The 20,000-nt window shown below is 35.0% G+C and overlaps 1 protein-coding gene across 1 annotated transcript in view; it reads right to left on the reverse strand.

Moving 5' to 3' along the window:
• The window catches only part of LOC135210461 (E3 ubiquitin-protein ligase TRIP12-like), a 156,661-nt gene that overhangs the window by 71,330 nt on the left and 65,331 nt on the right, over positions 1-20,000 (reverse strand). Inside the window, exons 4-8 of the mRNA XM_064243355.1 lie at positions 7,394-7,582; positions 6,987-7,148; positions 6,718-6,843; positions 1,712-1,882; positions 192-404 (exon numbers count right to left, since the gene is read on the reverse strand). Coding sequence (XP_064099425.1) covers positions 192-404; positions 1,712-1,882; positions 6,718-6,843; positions 6,987-7,148; positions 7,394-7,582 — 861 coding nt within the window. The remainder of the gene's footprint in view (positions 1-191; positions 405-1,711; positions 1,883-6,717; positions 6,844-6,986; positions 7,149-7,393; positions 7,583-20,000) is intronic.

Consider the following 20,000-nt stretch of genomic DNA (forward strand, 5'->3'; position numbering starts at 1 on the left):
AAGTTAAATTTCTGAGTTCAATCTTATAATTTGCCAATGACAATATTCCTCACTGGCAGTTTTCTCAATGGCAGATTTCCCCACTGGCTATTTTCCGCCCCGCAATCTTCCAGCTTGAAATTTTAAATTTTCCAACTGGGAATTTTCCTAGAACCATAAACACTTGAAGAAAATCCAATTAGCAATCTCACCTCAATGATTCTAGAATCACTAGTAGAGTAGTTCTGCCAGGAAGCTCTATCATCTTGCCACTGCCACATAACCATATCTTGGGCAGACCCTGCAGGTCTTATCAAGGCCACGTCAATTGCAAAAATACCGTCAGATGGAAGCATAGGCATAAGTTCTCCAATCAGACAAGTGATTTCATAAAGTTCTTGAGGGGTACGAGAAACCAGCTCAATCTGAAAAAAATTTAAAAATCAGGGAAAAATAAGCTTTGTAAATATTAACCCTTAAGAGCCAGGCTAATAAAATCATACTATACAGCACCACAGGTCGGGGAAACTTTGAGGTCAGCCAATTTAAGAAACACATCAATGGAAAGAGGAAGATATGCAAATCCTCATGGTGTAAGAAAAAATGTCTAAAAAAATTATCCCTAACTTCCATGAGAAGTTGAAGACTATCTACAACCCACCAACCAAAACCTGTACTCATATTTTGTGAACAAATTATCTGGGCCCTCAAAAATTCTTCATTAAACATACATGGTAAAACCATAAAATGTTACAATAAATCAAAACTAAAAAGTATCAGTCTTGAATTTTAAATATCTTTGGATTGGTATACATATGTCTTATTTCTTATATTGTTTATGATGATGAAGTTGTACGTAATGGAATGCACCGCACTGAATGGAACAATCTTCTATCAACACCCACACACATAAAACAACTAGTATTATAGATGTCCCAAAATTTCCTGCTGCAAAACTTGGAGACAAACTAAATAACATAATTAGAAACATCATCATCACCAGGAAGTTTAACCAGGTCAGGCACAATTGGTTATTCTTTAATACTAATATATATCAGATTTTTTAAATGTAGTTTTTTAAAAACTTGACAGCCGAGTTGAAGTTTGGAAACTCACATAAAATGTGTTCAAGTTTTAGTGCTTACCTGCATCCTCTACACACAGGGATTGAATGATGTGCATTATTCATTAAATATTCAAGGATCAAACAAGAGTGAATTTCCCAATGAGATAGAATAACTTCTACATGGCAGTCTTCTGTTTTGAAGAATGCCATAATCATGATAAGCTTTTAATTTTTATCATAATTACTTCATAAAATCTGCATTGACTACAGACAATAGGTTTTACTGATTATAGACCCAACAGTTTTTAGGCTACTACTATAGTGTAGCTGCTCTTATTTAACCTTTCAAGATTTAGATAATTATTAGCATTCTTATATTTTTCTAAAATATTGTACATCAATAGTTAGTTGTAACAGATCTTGCAGTCAAAGAATATATAGAATAAACATTCCAATGTTAAAATATCCAAGTAGAAGACAATTCTGTTGATATACTTGATAAGTGAACAAAAACCTAACCAAAATTAGTGTAGTGTGCTTATAGATATATATATAGATATATAGATATAGATATATAGATATATATAGATATATATAGATATAGATATATAGATATATATATAGATATAGATATATAGATACATAAATAAGGCAAATGAATCTTACTTGTTCTCCTGGTGGGTCTGTTGAATTTGTAAGGAGGTAACAAAGTGTATGGGCTATATTGTTTTTTAGCAAATGGACAGCCAATTCTGGACAGTTGTTACACATCAGTGAAAGCATTCGAATCACCATGATGAACGTTCCACTACTCAATACAGGAGGGGACATGACCAGCTGAAAAGACAATGAATAATCATCATACATCATTCAAAACAATAGTCTCATCTTTATTAATGCTCAAACTGCCTGAAAGGGAATACAGTTTATCAACTAAAGTCGAAACTCTCATTTAGCATTAAATGCAATTAGTATTAAGCACTAATTCTTTAGATGTTAGTTATGATTATATACAGGCAGCCCGTGGTTAACAGCAGTGGTTCCGTGGTTCCGTTCCAGGGGGCCTGACGCTAACCAAAAATCACCTCTAACAGAAAGTCAAAAGTCAATGGGCATCACAACCCACCTAACGGTGCCCTAGACTTTTTAACGATGCCTTAAACAGTGTCACGCCCAGATATTTTGCCCTAATATGTAATAACTCTTTAATGGAAATGTGGAATTTCATTTGCCTAATCATTTACTATAGTCTGCATGGGTTCTACAAATTTTCAATGCCAGATTTGATGAATTTACTGGTAAATCTTGGCCAGAAAGAAAATGAGACTGAAAAGTATCGTTAGTAACGTTATAATCGCTGCTTAAGCGCTGCAGCCATAAACAACTGAACAATAACACTTTTTTTGCTACAACAAAACCAAATCTTACATGACAATGTTTTGCTTGCATTTCAGCCATCGTACAATAGTAAAAAATTACCGTAGTTAGGTTACAAATGGTGTTAAGTAGAACGCGACAAATATTTTTGCAATATACCTTTGTTGGTATGGAGAAAATATTGGCAAGGACATATAGTACTTCTAAATTTAAGCTGCAGTTGTAGCTGAAGCTGAGAAAACAAAATGTTCACACTGCTAATGACTTAAATTATCAAGCATCAGCAACATGGATAAAACTATATCACAAATAATAGAGAAAAAAGGAATTTAATAAAAAAAATACTGGCCATGAAAAAGCATATTTTACTGTTGTTTTCACGCCAATAACAGATAAAAGATATAAATATTGATTATTATTAAATAAAATAAAATAATGAATGGAATCAGTTTTTTTACACAAAATAACATGCTTCCGACACCATCTACAGGTACTCCTCATTTAACGACGTACTCGTTTCACAAGTCAGAGTTATGACGACAACATGAAGAGAAAAAACCATAACATGAAAATAAAAATATGCCAATTGGTGGCAAGGCCAAGAGAAAGGCTATTCAGTGCCAATAATCTAGCCTAGCCTAGATTTAGAAAACCTTGAAATATATGGCTAAAGCAATAAATAAGGCTTTAATATACATTGTAAAGGAAAGCTATCCAGATGAACTTCTTAAAGCCGGCATTTTATGGTCTGGGAACTCTTGTGGTTTGGTTTGATTCAGCCGCCATTAGTTTGTTGCGGCGCCGCGTATTGTTTAAAACTTCAAGACGGCAAAAAACTGTCACATCTCCTTTGTTGTTGTGACAATAATTCTTAGTAATGAAAAAAAAAAATTTGTGAATTCCCAGTAATGAAAAGAAACTGTGCAAAGTCAAATATGTTTTATATATCCCACTTGAGAAACCTCTACCATGTCAATCCTTTTAATCAAAACAATGAGACATTTGGCATGCACAAATTCCTTACTCTTTGTACGCATGAAAGACTTAAATGGGATACGGTTTGACTATTTCTTTTATAAAACTGTGTACGTATTTACATACGTATTCGATATGTCACCCATGAGATCAGATGATACTAAAGCTATGAAGTGCAAGCGTAAATCTTCATCAATGATAGAAATGGTTTATCCCATTAGTGAATAGTTTAGTGTTCACTTTCCTCGATAGATGGTGTTGTGTTTTGTTTACATTTTGACAGTGACATTCAAATGCCCTATGATCACCAAAATTCATTCTTCAATTTTTTCATTTCATTACCCTCTACAATCAAAATAAATGATAAAGATACTGATAGCAATAATTATGAAACGCCAAATTTAGAATATGCAAGTCACTACTAATGTGCAGCTTCTGAGAAAAGTTTAGCACTGTATTGACTAAGTATATTGTATTGACTTACTAATAGGATAACTCATGAATGTAGGCTAAATGTGCTAAATAAAGTACACTATTTTAAAGAAAATGATACACTTTGAAGTTATAAAATAATGAAGTTAAAATATATGAGTCATAAAATGATAAAAAGCATTGTCAGAACTTTGCCAAGTAGTAGGCTATGTCAGAAGCTAGTTCTGCATATAATATAGACTGAAAATTAATGCTATTAGTAGAAAACAAGAGAGAGAGAGATAGAGAGAGAGAGCGAAAGAGAATAATGCGTTTAATGACAAATTTGTTTAACGACATGGTCGCTGGAACGAAACAAGTCGATAAATGAGGCGTACCTGTATTTAAAAAAAAAAAAATCAATTTCACAACAAGACATACATATTTAAGTCATATTTACTCAAAAATACTTCATATAACATAAAATAACCTATTTACACTAAATCGAAGCAAGAAAATTGTTCTGAATTGAGTTAAATAGGGCAAAATAACCCTGCCTCTGCCCCAAGCTGATTTTTCCAAACCAAAACATAGGTCGCTTTGTTTGTATTTTATAATACCACACGTAGTAATATGAGACTACATACTATATTATTGGATACAGTGAAGTAAAGCATAACTTTTAAAAGAGCCATGGAAAAAGATGCATATTCTTGGCGACCCCATATAAAAATGGGAACCAGCTGGGAAGAAGGAGGAAAAGATGCAATTCATTATGGTTGTATTTTCATAAGGGTCTCTCTGCGCTTAGGCAAAGTACCGACAACCAGACAACAGCGCCATAAAAAAAAAAAAAAAAAAAAAAAAACATATATATATATATATATATATATATATATATATATATATATATATATATATATATATATATACATAGTAATACTTTGGGTTACGAACCGATTAGTATACGAATTTTTTAACTTACGAAGTGACGACCTCATTCTGGAATACGAATTTCGCTTGGAATACGAGAATGCGCGAATTTTCCATCATGGGAGGCCGCCTGATTGTTTACATCGGATGAGCGTGGGATCTGCGAACGCATTTTTTTCGACCAAAACTTAACGCCTGCTTTGTTTACATCGGATGAGCGTGGGATGCGAACGCATTTTTTCGGCCAAAACTTAACGAGGGTCACGTGACTTCTCCTACGCATCCCTTGACCCTTTTTAAACCATAACTCTTTCAATATCTCGCTGGCGGTAAGATTGAACGCATCTGTCCGTGATACGCTCTCAAATTTGCTAGTGATTTGCGCATTGTGTTTGTGTTTCCGTGATAGGTGCTTATACATTACTATTACCCAAATACTTAAAGACAATGGCTCCCAAGAGTGACGAAGGCAAGCAGCAAGAAGGAAAGCATAAGAAAGAAGGAGATGATTACAGTCGAAATGAAGAAGGAAATTATCCAAATGCATGATAAAGGCGAGTGCGTGAAAGACATTTGCAGCATTCTTCAAGCGGTCGCAATCAACGATCTGCACTATTTTGAAGAAAAAGGAAGGAATTAAAGCCAGTAAAGCATCAAAAGGTGTCACAGTATTGACGAAATAACGGCCTTATATTCTCGACGATGTAGAAAATTTGCTCATAGAAAAATATTTTTTCAAAATTGTGAAAGACAACATAGTGTTGCGTAAGCGTAAAATTAGTGATCATAGTGAACGGTGCTCTCTAGAGAAAGAACCAGAAAGTCTTCCAGAAGTGTTCACGGAGGGAGATTTGTTTCCCCCCCAAGCCCTAACCCTATCTCCTCACCCTTCCCCTCCTCCCGTCTCCGTCAAGCAGCAGCCACACTCGCCAAAGGTAAAGTTCAGGTTTTACTGTGCATGATATTAAATCTAGTGTTTATATTTAATTTCATTCTTTCAATTTTATAATTTTAGTAATTCCTACACGAATTTTCAACCTTAGTGAACAAAAATAAATGGAAAAATATGAATTGAAATGGTTATTCATGGTCGGGTGGAACGCATTATTTGCTTTTTATAACATTACTTATGGGAAAATCCATTTGGGTTACGAATTTTTTAGGTTACGAAGCAGGTTCTGGAACGGATTAAATTCGTAAACCCAAGGTATTACTGTATATATATATATATATATATATATATATATATATATATATATATATATATATATATATATATATAATATATATATATATAATATATATATATATATATATATATTATATATATATAATATATATATATATATATATATAATAATAGTATATATATATATATTACATATACTATATATATATATATATATATATATAGATATATATATATATAATATAATAGATATATATATATATATATATATTTATAGATATATATAGTTAAGTCAATTTTTCTACTTAAAAACACTTCATATAATGAAAAATAGCCTTGCCCCATAGAATAGTTCCAGAGATTTAAATTTACACTAAATAGAAGAAAGAACATTACTCTGAATTGAGTTAAATATGGCAAAATAATCTTACCTCCGCCCTCAGCCGATTTTTCTAACCAACCATGATCGGGTTTATTTTATAATGCAAACAGTAACACAAACAAAGCAATACATTACAGTGTTACTGGATACAGCGAAGTAAAGGATAACTTTTTAAAAGAGCAGAGGAAAAGATGCATATTCGTTATGTTTGTATTTTAGGAGGCAGTCTCGGGCACTTAACCTAAACCACTGATAACCAGACAACGGCACTATAAACCCAGTTATGAATACGTATATTTAACAAGCGCCGTAAAACCAAAATGCTGCTAACCGACACGGATAGCAAACGGGGCTGCCTGTACAATGATTTTATTGGGAGTTCAGAATTAACTATTACCAACTTACCAATTGTTGTATGTTTGATAATAAACCGTGACCAGCTATCTCTTGTAAACGATTGGGATCATTCTGGAAACAATCAACCAACCTGCTATAGGCTAAACACACGCTTTCTACGCATTTTTTGTCACCCTGAAATGTAAAAGTTATTAGTACTTCTTGCAACTTAGTTTCAAACCTTTTCCAAATAATTTTACTTCATGTTTTCTAGTTTCAAATGTTTTCCAAATAATTTACTTCATGTTTTTTTTTCATCCCATAATAAAACACAATACCTGTGAAGTCAGCCTAGAGGATAACAATGTCAAGGAATCAGCAATAAAATGGAATTCATCAGCAGTGAGGTTCTGACAACAATTTGCGGTTATGCTAAGTGCTGCCCGCTGTGCTCCAGTAGAAAAGAAGTCTATATACATTAAGCACGCAGACACTCCATGCTGTAAAAATGAAAAATGTAACAGTTTTTAATACCTCCATCACTTTAATCACTAGGTTTAAGGAATCACCGTTATAGCCAAAAATGAATAAAGTAAAGTAGCTGTTGCATTATATTACAGTAAATGGGAACTTTTCAAAGCAAAACAAACTGTACCTAATTTACCCTCTGGCTGCAGTTTTTAGTGATTTAAAAATGCCAAAATATTTATTTCATCATAAATGGTGCATGCACAGGGAAACTTACAGCCTGTAATATGGCCTTCGAATGTTTTCGAGATAACATGTCTAGAGCTGTCAAAGACTGTTCAGCTACATCCATACACTGAATGACCTGTAACTTCTCTAAAAAGACAGGTACTGCATCCACTACGACTGCAGATGACCGAGGTAAGGCTTCCATCATGTAAGTTAGTGCTCGGCAGGCATGATTCATCTACAATTAAAAAAGTACATATATTAAGTTTTTTGCATAACTGCACACAATCATGCAAACATTTTGAAAATAAATTTTTAAACTACATTTTAAAAATTCTCTTCAATAACATATAATTACAGTGGACCCCCTATTCGCGGACTTACACATTTGCAGATTTCTCTCAGAAACGTTTCCCCACATTATTAGCGGAAAATTCCCACATTCGCGGTATTTTTCAATGAGAAATATCCACAAATAAATTTTTTTTTTTTTTTTCATTTTTTTTTTTTTTTTTTCAATTTCATCATAAAATGAACTTTTTGTGATAAAACTTAAATAAAAACCAAGTATAAAAGTTTTTAGTGGGTTTTTCTTGAGTTTTAACTAATAAAATACAGTAACCTCCCCGTTAACACGAGTTCTGTTAACACGATTTCGATCTTACACGAGTTCAAAATCATACAGAAAAATTCTGCTAACACGTAATATTCGATGTTACACGATTTGAATTTTCCGCTGAGAGCAAGAGCGCGGAAAGATGTGGCGAGAGTCTGACTCACCCCACCTTTACCGCGCTCTCTCTCTCTTGCCTGCTGGCTCAGTGTGAAGCCAGCCCTCGCAGTGAGAAGAGCCAATATATTCTAGCATTGGTTAACATAATAGTGCGTACTTTACTACAGGTAGTCGTCTACTTACGATGGCATTAGGTTCTGGCAGAGCTGTCGTAAATTGTCTTTCAGCATATTGAGTAAATTGAATCATGTTTGTGCTGTCTTTTTATCCTTTTTACCATATTCAAACACATGCGTGTACATGTACGTATTTGTTCGTTTGCAATTTCATTGACAACTTACTAGCCTACATATACATTTATATCATCCCAAAAATGTGCATGTATAGTACCTATTATTACGTTTAGCATATGAAATCTTATCATGCTCGAACTCCTTGATTGATACTTACTCTTATTACTGTATTTAACATTTTTATTGCAGGCATTCAGACCATCTGTCTGGTCTGTTTACATTTTCTTATCCGCCATTTGCATTGACAATCAGCTACACGTATTATATACATACTTTTATTTATTTATAGGTTTGAATTAAATGCATAATTTGTTATTATTTAGATTTATTTGCAAAACAGAAATACAAAATGAATACTAAAATACGAATCTTACCATTTTCGAACAAAATTTTACTTCTGAAAATATAAAACAAAACATCGTCTGCTGTTTTCTCTAGCGACCGTTTGTACTGTTGCCAACACGTCTATGTACGTACGTAGTAATACACAAAGTTTTATTTAACAGTATGTAAATTATTTTTTCTTTATAAATTTCAGGCAAACTACAGTAATGCATAAATAGAATTGATTACAGTACCAGAAAAAACATGAACATACAGAAAAAAAATAAAAATTACGAAACATTTGAAATTTGAAAAAAAAAAAAAAAAAAAAAAAATTAATTGTCTGATGGTGGATTGGCTGGGGATCGTCCGGGTCATCCGATTCCGTGGTAGTACTACTAGTAGTGGGGACAGGGGTAGACTGAGATGTTGGTTTAAACATAAACATGCTTAGTTTTGTTTGAATGGTCCGTTTTTTCTTCTCTTCATAAATTTCTCGGAGATGAGCGCGCTGACGGTAGCGGGAAAAAGTATCGTACACGCGCTCGACGTATTTTAGCCAAATATAAAATTAAATATTATTGTATATTATTATATTGTAGCTGTCGTAAAGTCGGTCTGTCATAAGTTGCATAGTTCGTAAGTAGACGACTACCTGTATATAAAAATATATAAATAAAGTGGTTTTTTTTCTGGCAAAATCCCAAAATAGATTAAGTTTCCCATTGCCCTGGAACGCTAACCCCCTTATTTCCATTATTTCTTATGGAGAAATACTTCCCTGTTAACACGAATTCGGCTAACACGACATCTCCAGGAACGTAACCCTCGTGTTAACGGGGAGGTTACTGTAGGCTGTTTTTAGTGTTTTTATAGGGGTTCCGACTGATATTGAATTTACCCATCTGTTACCTTTCCTAACAAGCAAATCAAAATCAATGACACAACCAATGCATGTTCACTAGACCTGAAACTTTATAAAAAGATTACTTTTTTCTTTCATAGTTTCTATTACACATCTTTTCTTTATTTAGCTGGGGGGACACCTTTTCTCCTCCTCTTCAGTGGCTTAGTTAAAAGCCCCAAGAAAGCTTTTCCACAATTACTAGATCAGTAAACATGGTTGTTATTTCACATTACAGACAGTCCCAGGTTATCAGCAATACCGGTTTATGGTGCTGGTCAGGCACCGAAAATTGGCGATGTGCAGCGCTGAAATCCATAAATTTCCGGTTATCAGTCGATAACAGAGTACTGGTGCCAATACATATGTAACAGAGGTGCCTTGAACTAGTTATCAGTGCCAAAATCTGGTTATCAGCATAAATAAGTGCGGAAAATAGCCAATTTTCATGATCTGCGATTTTTGCTTGTCATCAAGCTGTTGGAACAGGACCCCAGCCGATAATTGGTGACTGTCTACTATATCAGCACTATTCCACATTTACTCTATCAGCAACACTGTTACTTCTTGTTTCTCTGGCTTCCATTCTCATTAAAAAATTCAATTATCATCTGAAGCATTCTTTGCTTCTACTGCAACTTGAACTACATAAGGTAATTTGGTTGATTAGACTACACCAATGGTAAGAAAATTTTTATATCTTGCTTTCTCGAATACTAAACATGCTTGTGATTACAACAATCTACAGTAGTACCTCAGACTTTGGACTTAATCTGTTCCAGAAGGCTGTTCGAAATATGAAACAATAATTCGTTCCAGCCAAGGCAAAAAGTCCCCCTTTTCACTTTTTTTTCTGTTATTGTGTTCAAAAGTTAAATTAAGAGTGTTAGGTAATAAAACAATATGTTATATGAAGTAAAATTTTAGAAAAATTTTGTTTTCGTGCACGATTAACAAACTGTTTGGAGAAAATGGCACATGGCTGGCTGAGGGGATGGAGGAAGGAGAATGATTGTAGACGTGTTTACACTTGGGTCTTAACTGCATGAAAGAGATTAATTATGCAACAATACATCAACTTATTGTTGGCAACCAGCAGAATTTAAAATAAAAAGGAAGATTTTGCAAACTAATACGTAATGAGAATGGAAGAAAGGGAGAGAGATTAAATAACTTTTCATAAGGAAACAATCAAAGGCATGTAGAAGCTGAAGGTGGCACCAGTGTTGTTTATTATGGAGCAGAGTTACTTTTACAAAGGTAAAAAATCGTAAAAAGCAATTGTCACCATGTAGATGGGTATTTTACTACAACAAAAAGAAGTGATTTGGGCAAATCGAGTGTAAGTGTTTAGTCAGCAGGAAGCAGACCCGTCTTTCATCTCCTCTCTATCGTCTCATTCAGAGCACCGAACACTGGTTCAAGTAGTTTTCTTTTTCCTTTCTTTTTACTGTATTGCATTTGATGGTTTTTGTTTATCATTGTATTGAATTTATTGTAAAATAAAATTATATTTTTTTATATGAATTGGTACTGCTTTAACATACATATTATAGTAAAGATTTTACTGTTCTTCTCTCCTCAACAATACCACAACGCATGATACCTTAAAATCATCCAATCATTATTCCTCAAAAATATAAATGCTCCCTCCCTCCCTCCAAGTTACCTGTTCACCACCGCAATGACGAATTATTTTATTGATCGTTTATGCTAAATTTTGTTAAAAGCTTTTTTTCTTTCATTTACTATTTTCTTGAATATAGTTAAACAATACAGTCTCACTCGGCGCACTGAACACTAGCTCAATTACAACTTTTTATTGCTTCTGTATTACAATTGATTTTCATATTTTATCATTGTTAAATTTGTGCAATTCCTTGTTTTGATGTGAATTGTTATTGGTTTTACATAAGTATAGTAATATAACTCTCCTCTTCTCTCCTCAACATATCAATGCTCCCTCGTTCAGTGTCAAGTCAGCTGCGAGTGACGTCACCGCAGTGACGAATGATGTTTAAATGCTTTATGCTACATTTTATACTGAAATGTTTAATTCTTTTATTTATTTTGTCAAATATGTTAACATTAAACTATATACTACTGAGAATGAAAAAACTTGTGATCAGTCAGTTCGAAGTGCAAGCATTTGTTTGACAAACAAAAAATTTTTAAAATTTCATTTGAAATACTGAATGTTCAACATAAATAAACTTTCAACTAATGGGGTGCCATTGTATCTTTATATAAAAGAACAGGAACTGTCATTTTACGTTAATTTTATGTAATATGAAATATGTACGAGGGGGGACCCAAAAGTAACCGGAATAGTTTTGTGTGTGACAAGCCAGTAGTAGTTCAGGCTTCCGCCGCTAGATGCTACCTGAGGCAACCCTCAAGCATCAGTGTGCCAACTGGCGTCATCGTGGGAAGACGTATAGCTGCATGGTTCACATTTGTTTAGAAGTACTTCACGCCTTTTTGTCTATTTTTACGATGACTGAAAGGAAGGAGCAGCGTGCTGCCGTAAAATTCTGTTTTTTGCTGGGGAAAACGGCAGCAGAAACAGATGCTATGCTTCGAACAGCTTACAAAGATATTGCCATGAGTAAAACACAAGTTTACGAGTGGTTTGCACGCTTTAAGAATGGTCAAATGTCACTGGAAGACCAGCCTCGTTCAGGGCGACCTTCAACCTCCCGAACGGATGAAAACATCACTAAAATTCATGAACTGATCATGGAAGACCATCGCAGAACAATTGATGAGCTTGTTTAATTTGACTGGTGTGTTCCTGGAGTCATGTCAACGAAATTTTTAGCGAGGAATTGGGAATGAAAAGAGTTGCAGCAAAAATGGTGCCTCGCTTGCTCACGGACGGTCAAAAGCAGTCACGAAGGATGCCTGTCGTGAACTGGAAAGAACAGGTGGAAGTTGATCCAGGACCTTTTTTTGAAGGTCATTACGGTGATGAAAGCTGGGTGCTAGGCTACGACCAGAATCAAAGCAGCAATCAAGTCAGTGGAAGCATCCAACGTCACCACGACCCAAAAAAGCGCGTCAAGTGGGAAATCCAGTGTCAAGACGATGCTGATTTGTTTCTTCGATGTGAAAGGAATTGTCCACAAAAAATTCGTTCCTGCAGGTCACACTGTTAACCAGACGCTTTACTTGGCAGTGCTGAAGCGTTTGCGAGATTCCGTGAGACGGAAACGTCCCGACCTGTGGCAAAGTGGAGGGTGGCTTCATCACGACAATGCACCAGCGCACACCGCCTTGAGTGTGAGACAGTTTCTGACCAAGAATGGCATGACCCCACGTACCCACCCTCCCTATTCACCCGATCTTGCTCCCTGTGACTTCTTTTTGTTCCCCCGAATGAAGAAAGCCCTCAAAAGAAAACGTTTTGCAGACGTTGAAGAGGTTCAGAAGAAAACGACGGAGTCATTAAAAGCCATAACTTCACAAGAGTTCCAGAATTGCTTTCAACAGTGGAAAACATGTCTGGATAAGTGCATTGCTTCAAATGGAGAATACTTTGAAGGTGATAAGACTGTAAACATGTAACAATAACTGAATAAAATTCTATGACACAATTCCGGTTACTTTTGGGTCCCCCTCGTATGGCAGACGGATTCCAATTTACAAGTCTTGTCTTCCAGACTTAATTCCAGTAGTGGTTTCTTCATATCTTTTGAATTCTCATTGTTGATGGGGAGATTGGTCAAGACTGCTGAAGGGTCTGCCTCTAGATCTCATGAGCCCAGACCTCACAGTGGCCTGTACACATCAGAGGCATATCGGAGAGCCATTCTAGGAAACATGATTATGCCAGGGAGTTGCACTGCAGAGTAGAGCAAAATGCATATAAACCTAGAGCTTTCGGTTGCTTGGGAGGTCTCATGCAAGTAGAAAATCTTGTCAGAAACAAGACAATTACAGTCTACTTTGACATTCAACCACTCTTACATAAGGAGAGACAAATTCGAGAGATCAGTTCAGGCTAGCAGAAAAACTTCTCCTTTGGATAGTCCAGAAACATAATCCTTCTACCTCAGTTTCAGCAAAAGACAATATTATCACAGACCAACTCAGGAAGAAAGGGCCAATTCTTCCGTCAGAATGGTCTCTTCAGTCACAAGTCTGCCAGAAGTTGTGGAACCTTTGGGAGGTCCAAACATCAATTTGTTCATGACTGAGCACAACACAAAACTTCAGGATCCTCAGGCAAGGGCAGTCAATGCTCTTCTTCAAGACTGATAAAATCTAGACCTTAGAACTTTTTCTCTATTTGGTATTTTGAAGAAAGTAATAAATTTTCTCATTTGCTATTCTGAAGAAATAATTAACAGGTTGAGCTTTGCGGAACAACAGCACGATTCTGGTAGCTCCTTGGTGGCCTGAAAGGGATTGGTTTCCCAAGCTACCTCTTTTGGTGGCAGATGTTTAGCCTTCTGTTATTCAGGAAAGACCTTCTCATGCCGTCATTTGAGAAAATTCCATCAGTACCTCTACAAGGTTCATCTGACAAGTGTGGAGAATGTCAATTATCTCTTACGAGCTATAGGGATTTCAAGAGCTGCTAGGGAAAATATCTTTAATTTCAGAATGCTCTCTACTTTTAAACTATATCAACAACATTGGTCAGTTATATATAGTTTACAGATCTTGATGTGTGTCCAGAAGGATATCAAGCACCTGTACATATTACAATAACCTGATTAAATTGATCTAGTATCTAGGTACATGAAGCAGCTTTATGTTCCAGCGTCCATAGGACATTGCTCTATAGTCTTCAGTTCTGCATCACACCAACTCAAATATTGCTCACAATTCAGGTCCGAAGGAGATTTTCTAATCTTCTGAGCTTGAAACCAAAATCTTATTATTATAGTTTAGGATAGAATTTGGATCCAGTAGTCCTTAAATATTTAATGTCACCTAAGTTTGAGCCTTTAGATACAGAATCTCTTAGGAACTTAACATTGAAGAGGCTTTTTTATAGCTCTTGCTACAGCAAAGCAACTTAGTGAGCTTCAAGCCCTTTCTTGGAATGTGGGTTTGTTCAGCGAGATGCCTGTTTCTCTTCCCTTCCACTGTTTAGAGTAAAAAACCAACTTCAAAGCAAAAGCCCTTCTACGATTTGCGACTGCCCAAGTTAACTGCTTTGGTGGGTAACTAAGAAAAGGCTGTCATGTCCAGGCATGCTTAATCAGTTGAATCCTGAGCTTTTACTGCATTTAAAAGTAAAGCCTCACAACATACATGCTGTATAAACATCTTTTAAACTTCCTTTAAGCTTTCACTAGAAAAGGTATGAGAACTGTCAAGTCCTTTGTCCTAATGTTTAGGCTAGGATGATTTTCTCTTGAACCAATTATGAGAACATCATTCCTTTTTCCTTTCTCTCTTATTGTTAGTTGTGAGGAAATCCTGGTGATCAGTTTGGGGAGCATGAAAGTACACATTGGATTATAAGAGCACACTTCCATATCTGTAGTAGTTGTCTATAGTTATGGAGTGTCGGTTGTGGGCTTTCGGCACAAAAGTCACTATAATCAGTGTCAGCTGAGCTGCCATTGGAATATTGTCTTCATCAACAATTTGTCACAGTAGCAGTGACCATGACACCTGCTGCTTGTTTGGCTCGATTTCCTCTATTTCAGTGTAAACAAGTAGACTTAGAATTCTTAAAAAAGCACTTATTTATATGAAAAATGCAAGTTTATAGACAAAAAGTGCAAAAATAACTTTAAAAGATAAATACTATGTCTTTTACAGTTACTACAGATATACCAGGGTCATAATGATATAAAAACAATGTACGTGCAAGAAATACTGGTGAATGTACATATACGAATAACTTGAGAAGGAAGCCAACTAACTGGAAATGATTTAAACTGACTTTTGGATTCAGAGCCCCAGCTTAAACTGGACTGCTAACGCTTTTATCCCAATGTGGCAGTCTACACTTACACTGATGTAAAAATTTTCATGAACTATATTACACAAGCACCTCTGAAATGTATGAAACTATTGTAAATATGCCACATGACTTGACAGCTTAACACTTTGTTAATAGCGATTGTTATAGGCATCTTATAACAAAAGCCTATAATATAGGAAACAGTACCACAGACTTGAGTCATGGCTTAGGTTTGTTACCATTTCTCTGAGGTATACATCTTGTTCATTCTACCACTGTCTAACATACGTGCTACTAATCCTTAATAACAACAACAACGTACATGCTTAAGTTACATTTTTTCCTTCTTAAATTTACTTTGATAAGGGTAAGCTGTGATTCAAATTATTAAAAATACATGACTGGGTTGGTCAGAAGTAAAAAAAATCAGGGAGCAAGGGAGACCAAATTACTTTAGCATAACTTTATCCCATCTTCTAGTTAGGAAAGTTCAAAAATCAGTAACAAATTCTGAGTATATTTGTTGTAAACTATTCACGTAAATTTACTGATTGAAGATGCAGTACTTTTAAGGATTAACCATGATTTTTACTGATTGAAGATGCAGTACTTTTAAGGATTAACCATGATTTTTACTGATTGAAGAGAAGGATTATACATTTTTTTAAATATTTCTTTGCACCTTTCTTTGCAAAACTACAATTATAATTGGCATATTATGATAAAAGACAATAACTAAAACCAACAGCAACCCCTAGGTACATTTATGAGCAAATACAGACAGCCCCCAGTTAAGGGCAGGGGTTCAATTCTTGGGGCTAAACTAAATTCAAAAGTCTACGGGGGTCACAATCCACCTTAGGGTGTCCCTACACTTGTTTAACAATACCTATTTTGCTTCCCTAATATGTAATAACTCTTTAATGAGAGACTTGTTAACCATGCCTATATTGCCCTAATATGTAATAACTCTCTCATGAAAATGTGGAATTTCATTTGCTTAATCATTTACTTTTTCAGACTGCAATTGAGAATGATAAAAGTATCGTTAATACCGTTATAATCGTTGAATAAATGCTTCAGCCAAAAACTACAGAATCAAACAGCAAAAATATTCTGTCAAAACTGGGCAAACATCTAATGCCATATTCATTCAAGAGAAAACAACCACCAGATACACTGGGCTGGTAGTTCAGTAATTGCAAGATCAAAATATGTCTTATCACAAAATCTTCTGGAATCTGCCATTATACAACTTACTTCCCATTGTAATTTTAATATTAGAATTTTAATATTAGTCATGGCCTGTTTCATTTAGACCCTTGTATTTGTAACATGTTTAAGAATGACCTCAACGATGCAATCACAGACTTAAATACAAATTAGTTGCCTAATAGATATTTTCTTTGTATATATGTATGTTTAATATGTTTTGTGAATAAGTTTTTATTTACCAAAGTTTGAATGTGGTCAATTGCTGCCCTGTATTATCCTTTCATTGTCTTGTCCCTGTGTCTGAGCAATTGGACTTATCTTTTTGTAAACCACTTAAATTGTACCCATGTTTATGCTTGTTTTGAAAGGTTACTCATTCTCCTACCCATGTTTATGCTTGTTTGGAAAGGTTACTCATTCTCCAAGTGTGTTCATTTCTAGGGACTAATCTCCTTATAATCCCTATCTGTCAATTATACGACCCTTCCTTGTCATCTCAGTTTCTCGTGTAAGTCAGTCTGTCTGATAAGTAAAGGACGTGAATCAAAAGATTTTGTAGCTACTCCAGTGTTTATCTTTCCTTTGTGGCTTAAAACCTTTATTTATGCATTTATCACATTCCAAACTCTTATGATTCAGTTATACATACATACATACATACATACATACATACATACATACATACATACATATATATATATATATATATATGAATAATGCGTATATATAGAGGGGACAGCCCGTATTCGCGGACTCACACATTCGCGGATTTCTCTCGGGAATGTTTCCCCGCATTATTAGTGGAAAATTCCCACATTCGCGGTATTTTTCTGTGAGAAATATCCACAAATCACTGGGTTTTTTTTTAATCAATTTCATCATAAAATGCACTTTTTGTGATAAAACTTCTTAATAAATCAAGTATAAAAACTTTCAGTGGGGTTTTCTTGAAGTTTTAACTAACAAAATAGGCTGTTTTTAGCGTTTTTATATGGGGTTCCAAACATCCGCATGTCTTAACTATTCACGGGGGGTCTGGTACGCATCCCCCGCAAATACGGGGTGGCCACTGTGTATGTGTGTATATGTATATGTATATGTATATATATATATATATATATATATATATATATATATATATATATATATATATATATATAGATATATATGTGTATGTATGTATGTATGTATGTATGTATAGTATATCTATATATATATGTATATGTATATAATATATATATATATATATATATATATATATTATATATATATATATATATATATACACACACACATACAGTGGTACCTCGAGATACGAAAGGCTCAACTTACGAAAAACTCAAGATACGAAAGCTGGCACGAAAAATTTTACTGCTCTACATATGAAAAGTTTTCAAGATACGAAGGTTTCTGAAAGTCCCAAGATTCGCCCGATAACAATTTTGAAACTCGCGCCATGCGCCGCCATCTTATCTAGTAGACTCGCCACCATCCTCCTGCTCTCCCATTGGTTCCTGATGCTAGCCAAGCCATGAGATCCTTCTCTCCTATTGGACAGCATCCCTCCCATCATGCATCTTATGTGGTGGCGTGCCTTCGCTGCGCGCCACTTTGCATCCGAAGCTTTATCGTACGCATGCTGCATTCGTTCGGTCCAACGATTTCGTTTAGCATCGTAAATTCGTTAGTGATTTTGTTGTGCTACTTTATCGTGTTGTGAGAACCTAATTAGTATATGTACTACATACGTAACTTAATTACGTACAGTACATATAGTCATGGGTCCCAAGAAAGTTGCTGAAGTTCACAGAAACAAGAGAATGCTTTCTATGGAGACAAAGATGGAGATAATAAAAAATTATGAAGCTGGCTTGCAGTTGAGTGTGATCGCTAAGGAATATGGCCGAAATCCGTAGACGATAGGCACCATCCTTAAGCAGAAGGAAGCCATCAAAGCAGCTACAACCATTCCAAGGGCGTGACAATATTTGTCTAACCAGAGGAGCCATGTGCATAATGAATGGAAATGGCTGCTTCTAGTATGGATCGAGGACAAAGAAATCGATGGCGATACGATAACCGAGACGGCGATCTGCCAGAAGGCCAGCGCTATTTTCGGCGATTTGATTGCCCAAGCCGAAGACTACGGCAGACAGGGGACATCAACGGCAACATCAGAGTTCAAGGCTTCTCATGGGTGGTTCGAAAAATTCCGAAAACAGACTGGCATCCATTCGGTGGTGAAGAAATTGAAATTACGTAAAGTATAAAAAAGTAAAAAGGAATGTAAAAATCAAACAAAGACAAAATCAATTTTATTTTAAGTTTTTTGTAAAGGTACATGTTACAGATTTGTTAGTGTTTTGTAAAGTTTAGTTTGTTTTTCTGACATTTTTTTATGTTTCGTAAAGTTAAGTGTACGTATCTGCCGTTTGTCCTCCTCCTCCTCTGCCGCCACTTTCGGAGAGCCTCACTCGAAAGGTAAGCTTCCACACTTTACGTTACAGTAATAATATTTCTTTTAAACTAATATACACTTTATTTACAGGTTTTGCATTTTTATTATTAAGTTACGTATTGAATGGTCCAAATTGTTGTAGTATTTCATTGTTTATAGGTCAATTTACCTTTATTATGAAATTTACTTTGGGTGTTTTTGGAGGGCTTGGAACGGTTAGCCATTTTACATGTAAAATGTGGTCCAAGATACGAAAACCTCATGATACGAAAGGCGCCTTGGAACGGATTTTTCGTATCTCGAATTTCGTATCTCGCGGGTACTACTGTGTGTGTATATATACATACATACATATATACATACATACATACATACATACATATATATATATATAAATAAATGTTTTTGCCACTAAGGAAAAATGAAAAGCGAGACAGCCAAGTAAAGGGTCGTACTAGACCGAAAGTGCTTGGCTATCTTGATTTTCATTTTTCCTTTGTGGCAAAAACCTTTATTTATACATAGCATCATGTTATATATATATATATATATATATATATATATATATATATATATATATATATATCAAGAGCCAGCAGGAAAAATGAAAAACAGCAGTACCTAGCGCTTTCGTGTATTCTTGACACACCTCATCAGGGTACAATATATAAAAGAATGAAAAATAGCTTCGAAATATCAAAGGTAAACATAAAAACAAAAAAGTAAAATACAGAACAACTCAACAGCCTAGTCAAGAAGCAAATGGTCCACAGCCTAGAATTACAATTCTTAAAGGACAACAA

Source organism: Macrobrachium nipponense, chromosome 39 (assembly GCF_015104395.2).
Source record: "Macrobrachium nipponense isolate FS-2020 chromosome 39, ASM1510439v2, whole genome shotgun sequence".
NCBI lineage: Eukaryota > Metazoa > Arthropoda > Malacostraca > Decapoda > Palaemonidae > Macrobrachium > Macrobrachium nipponense.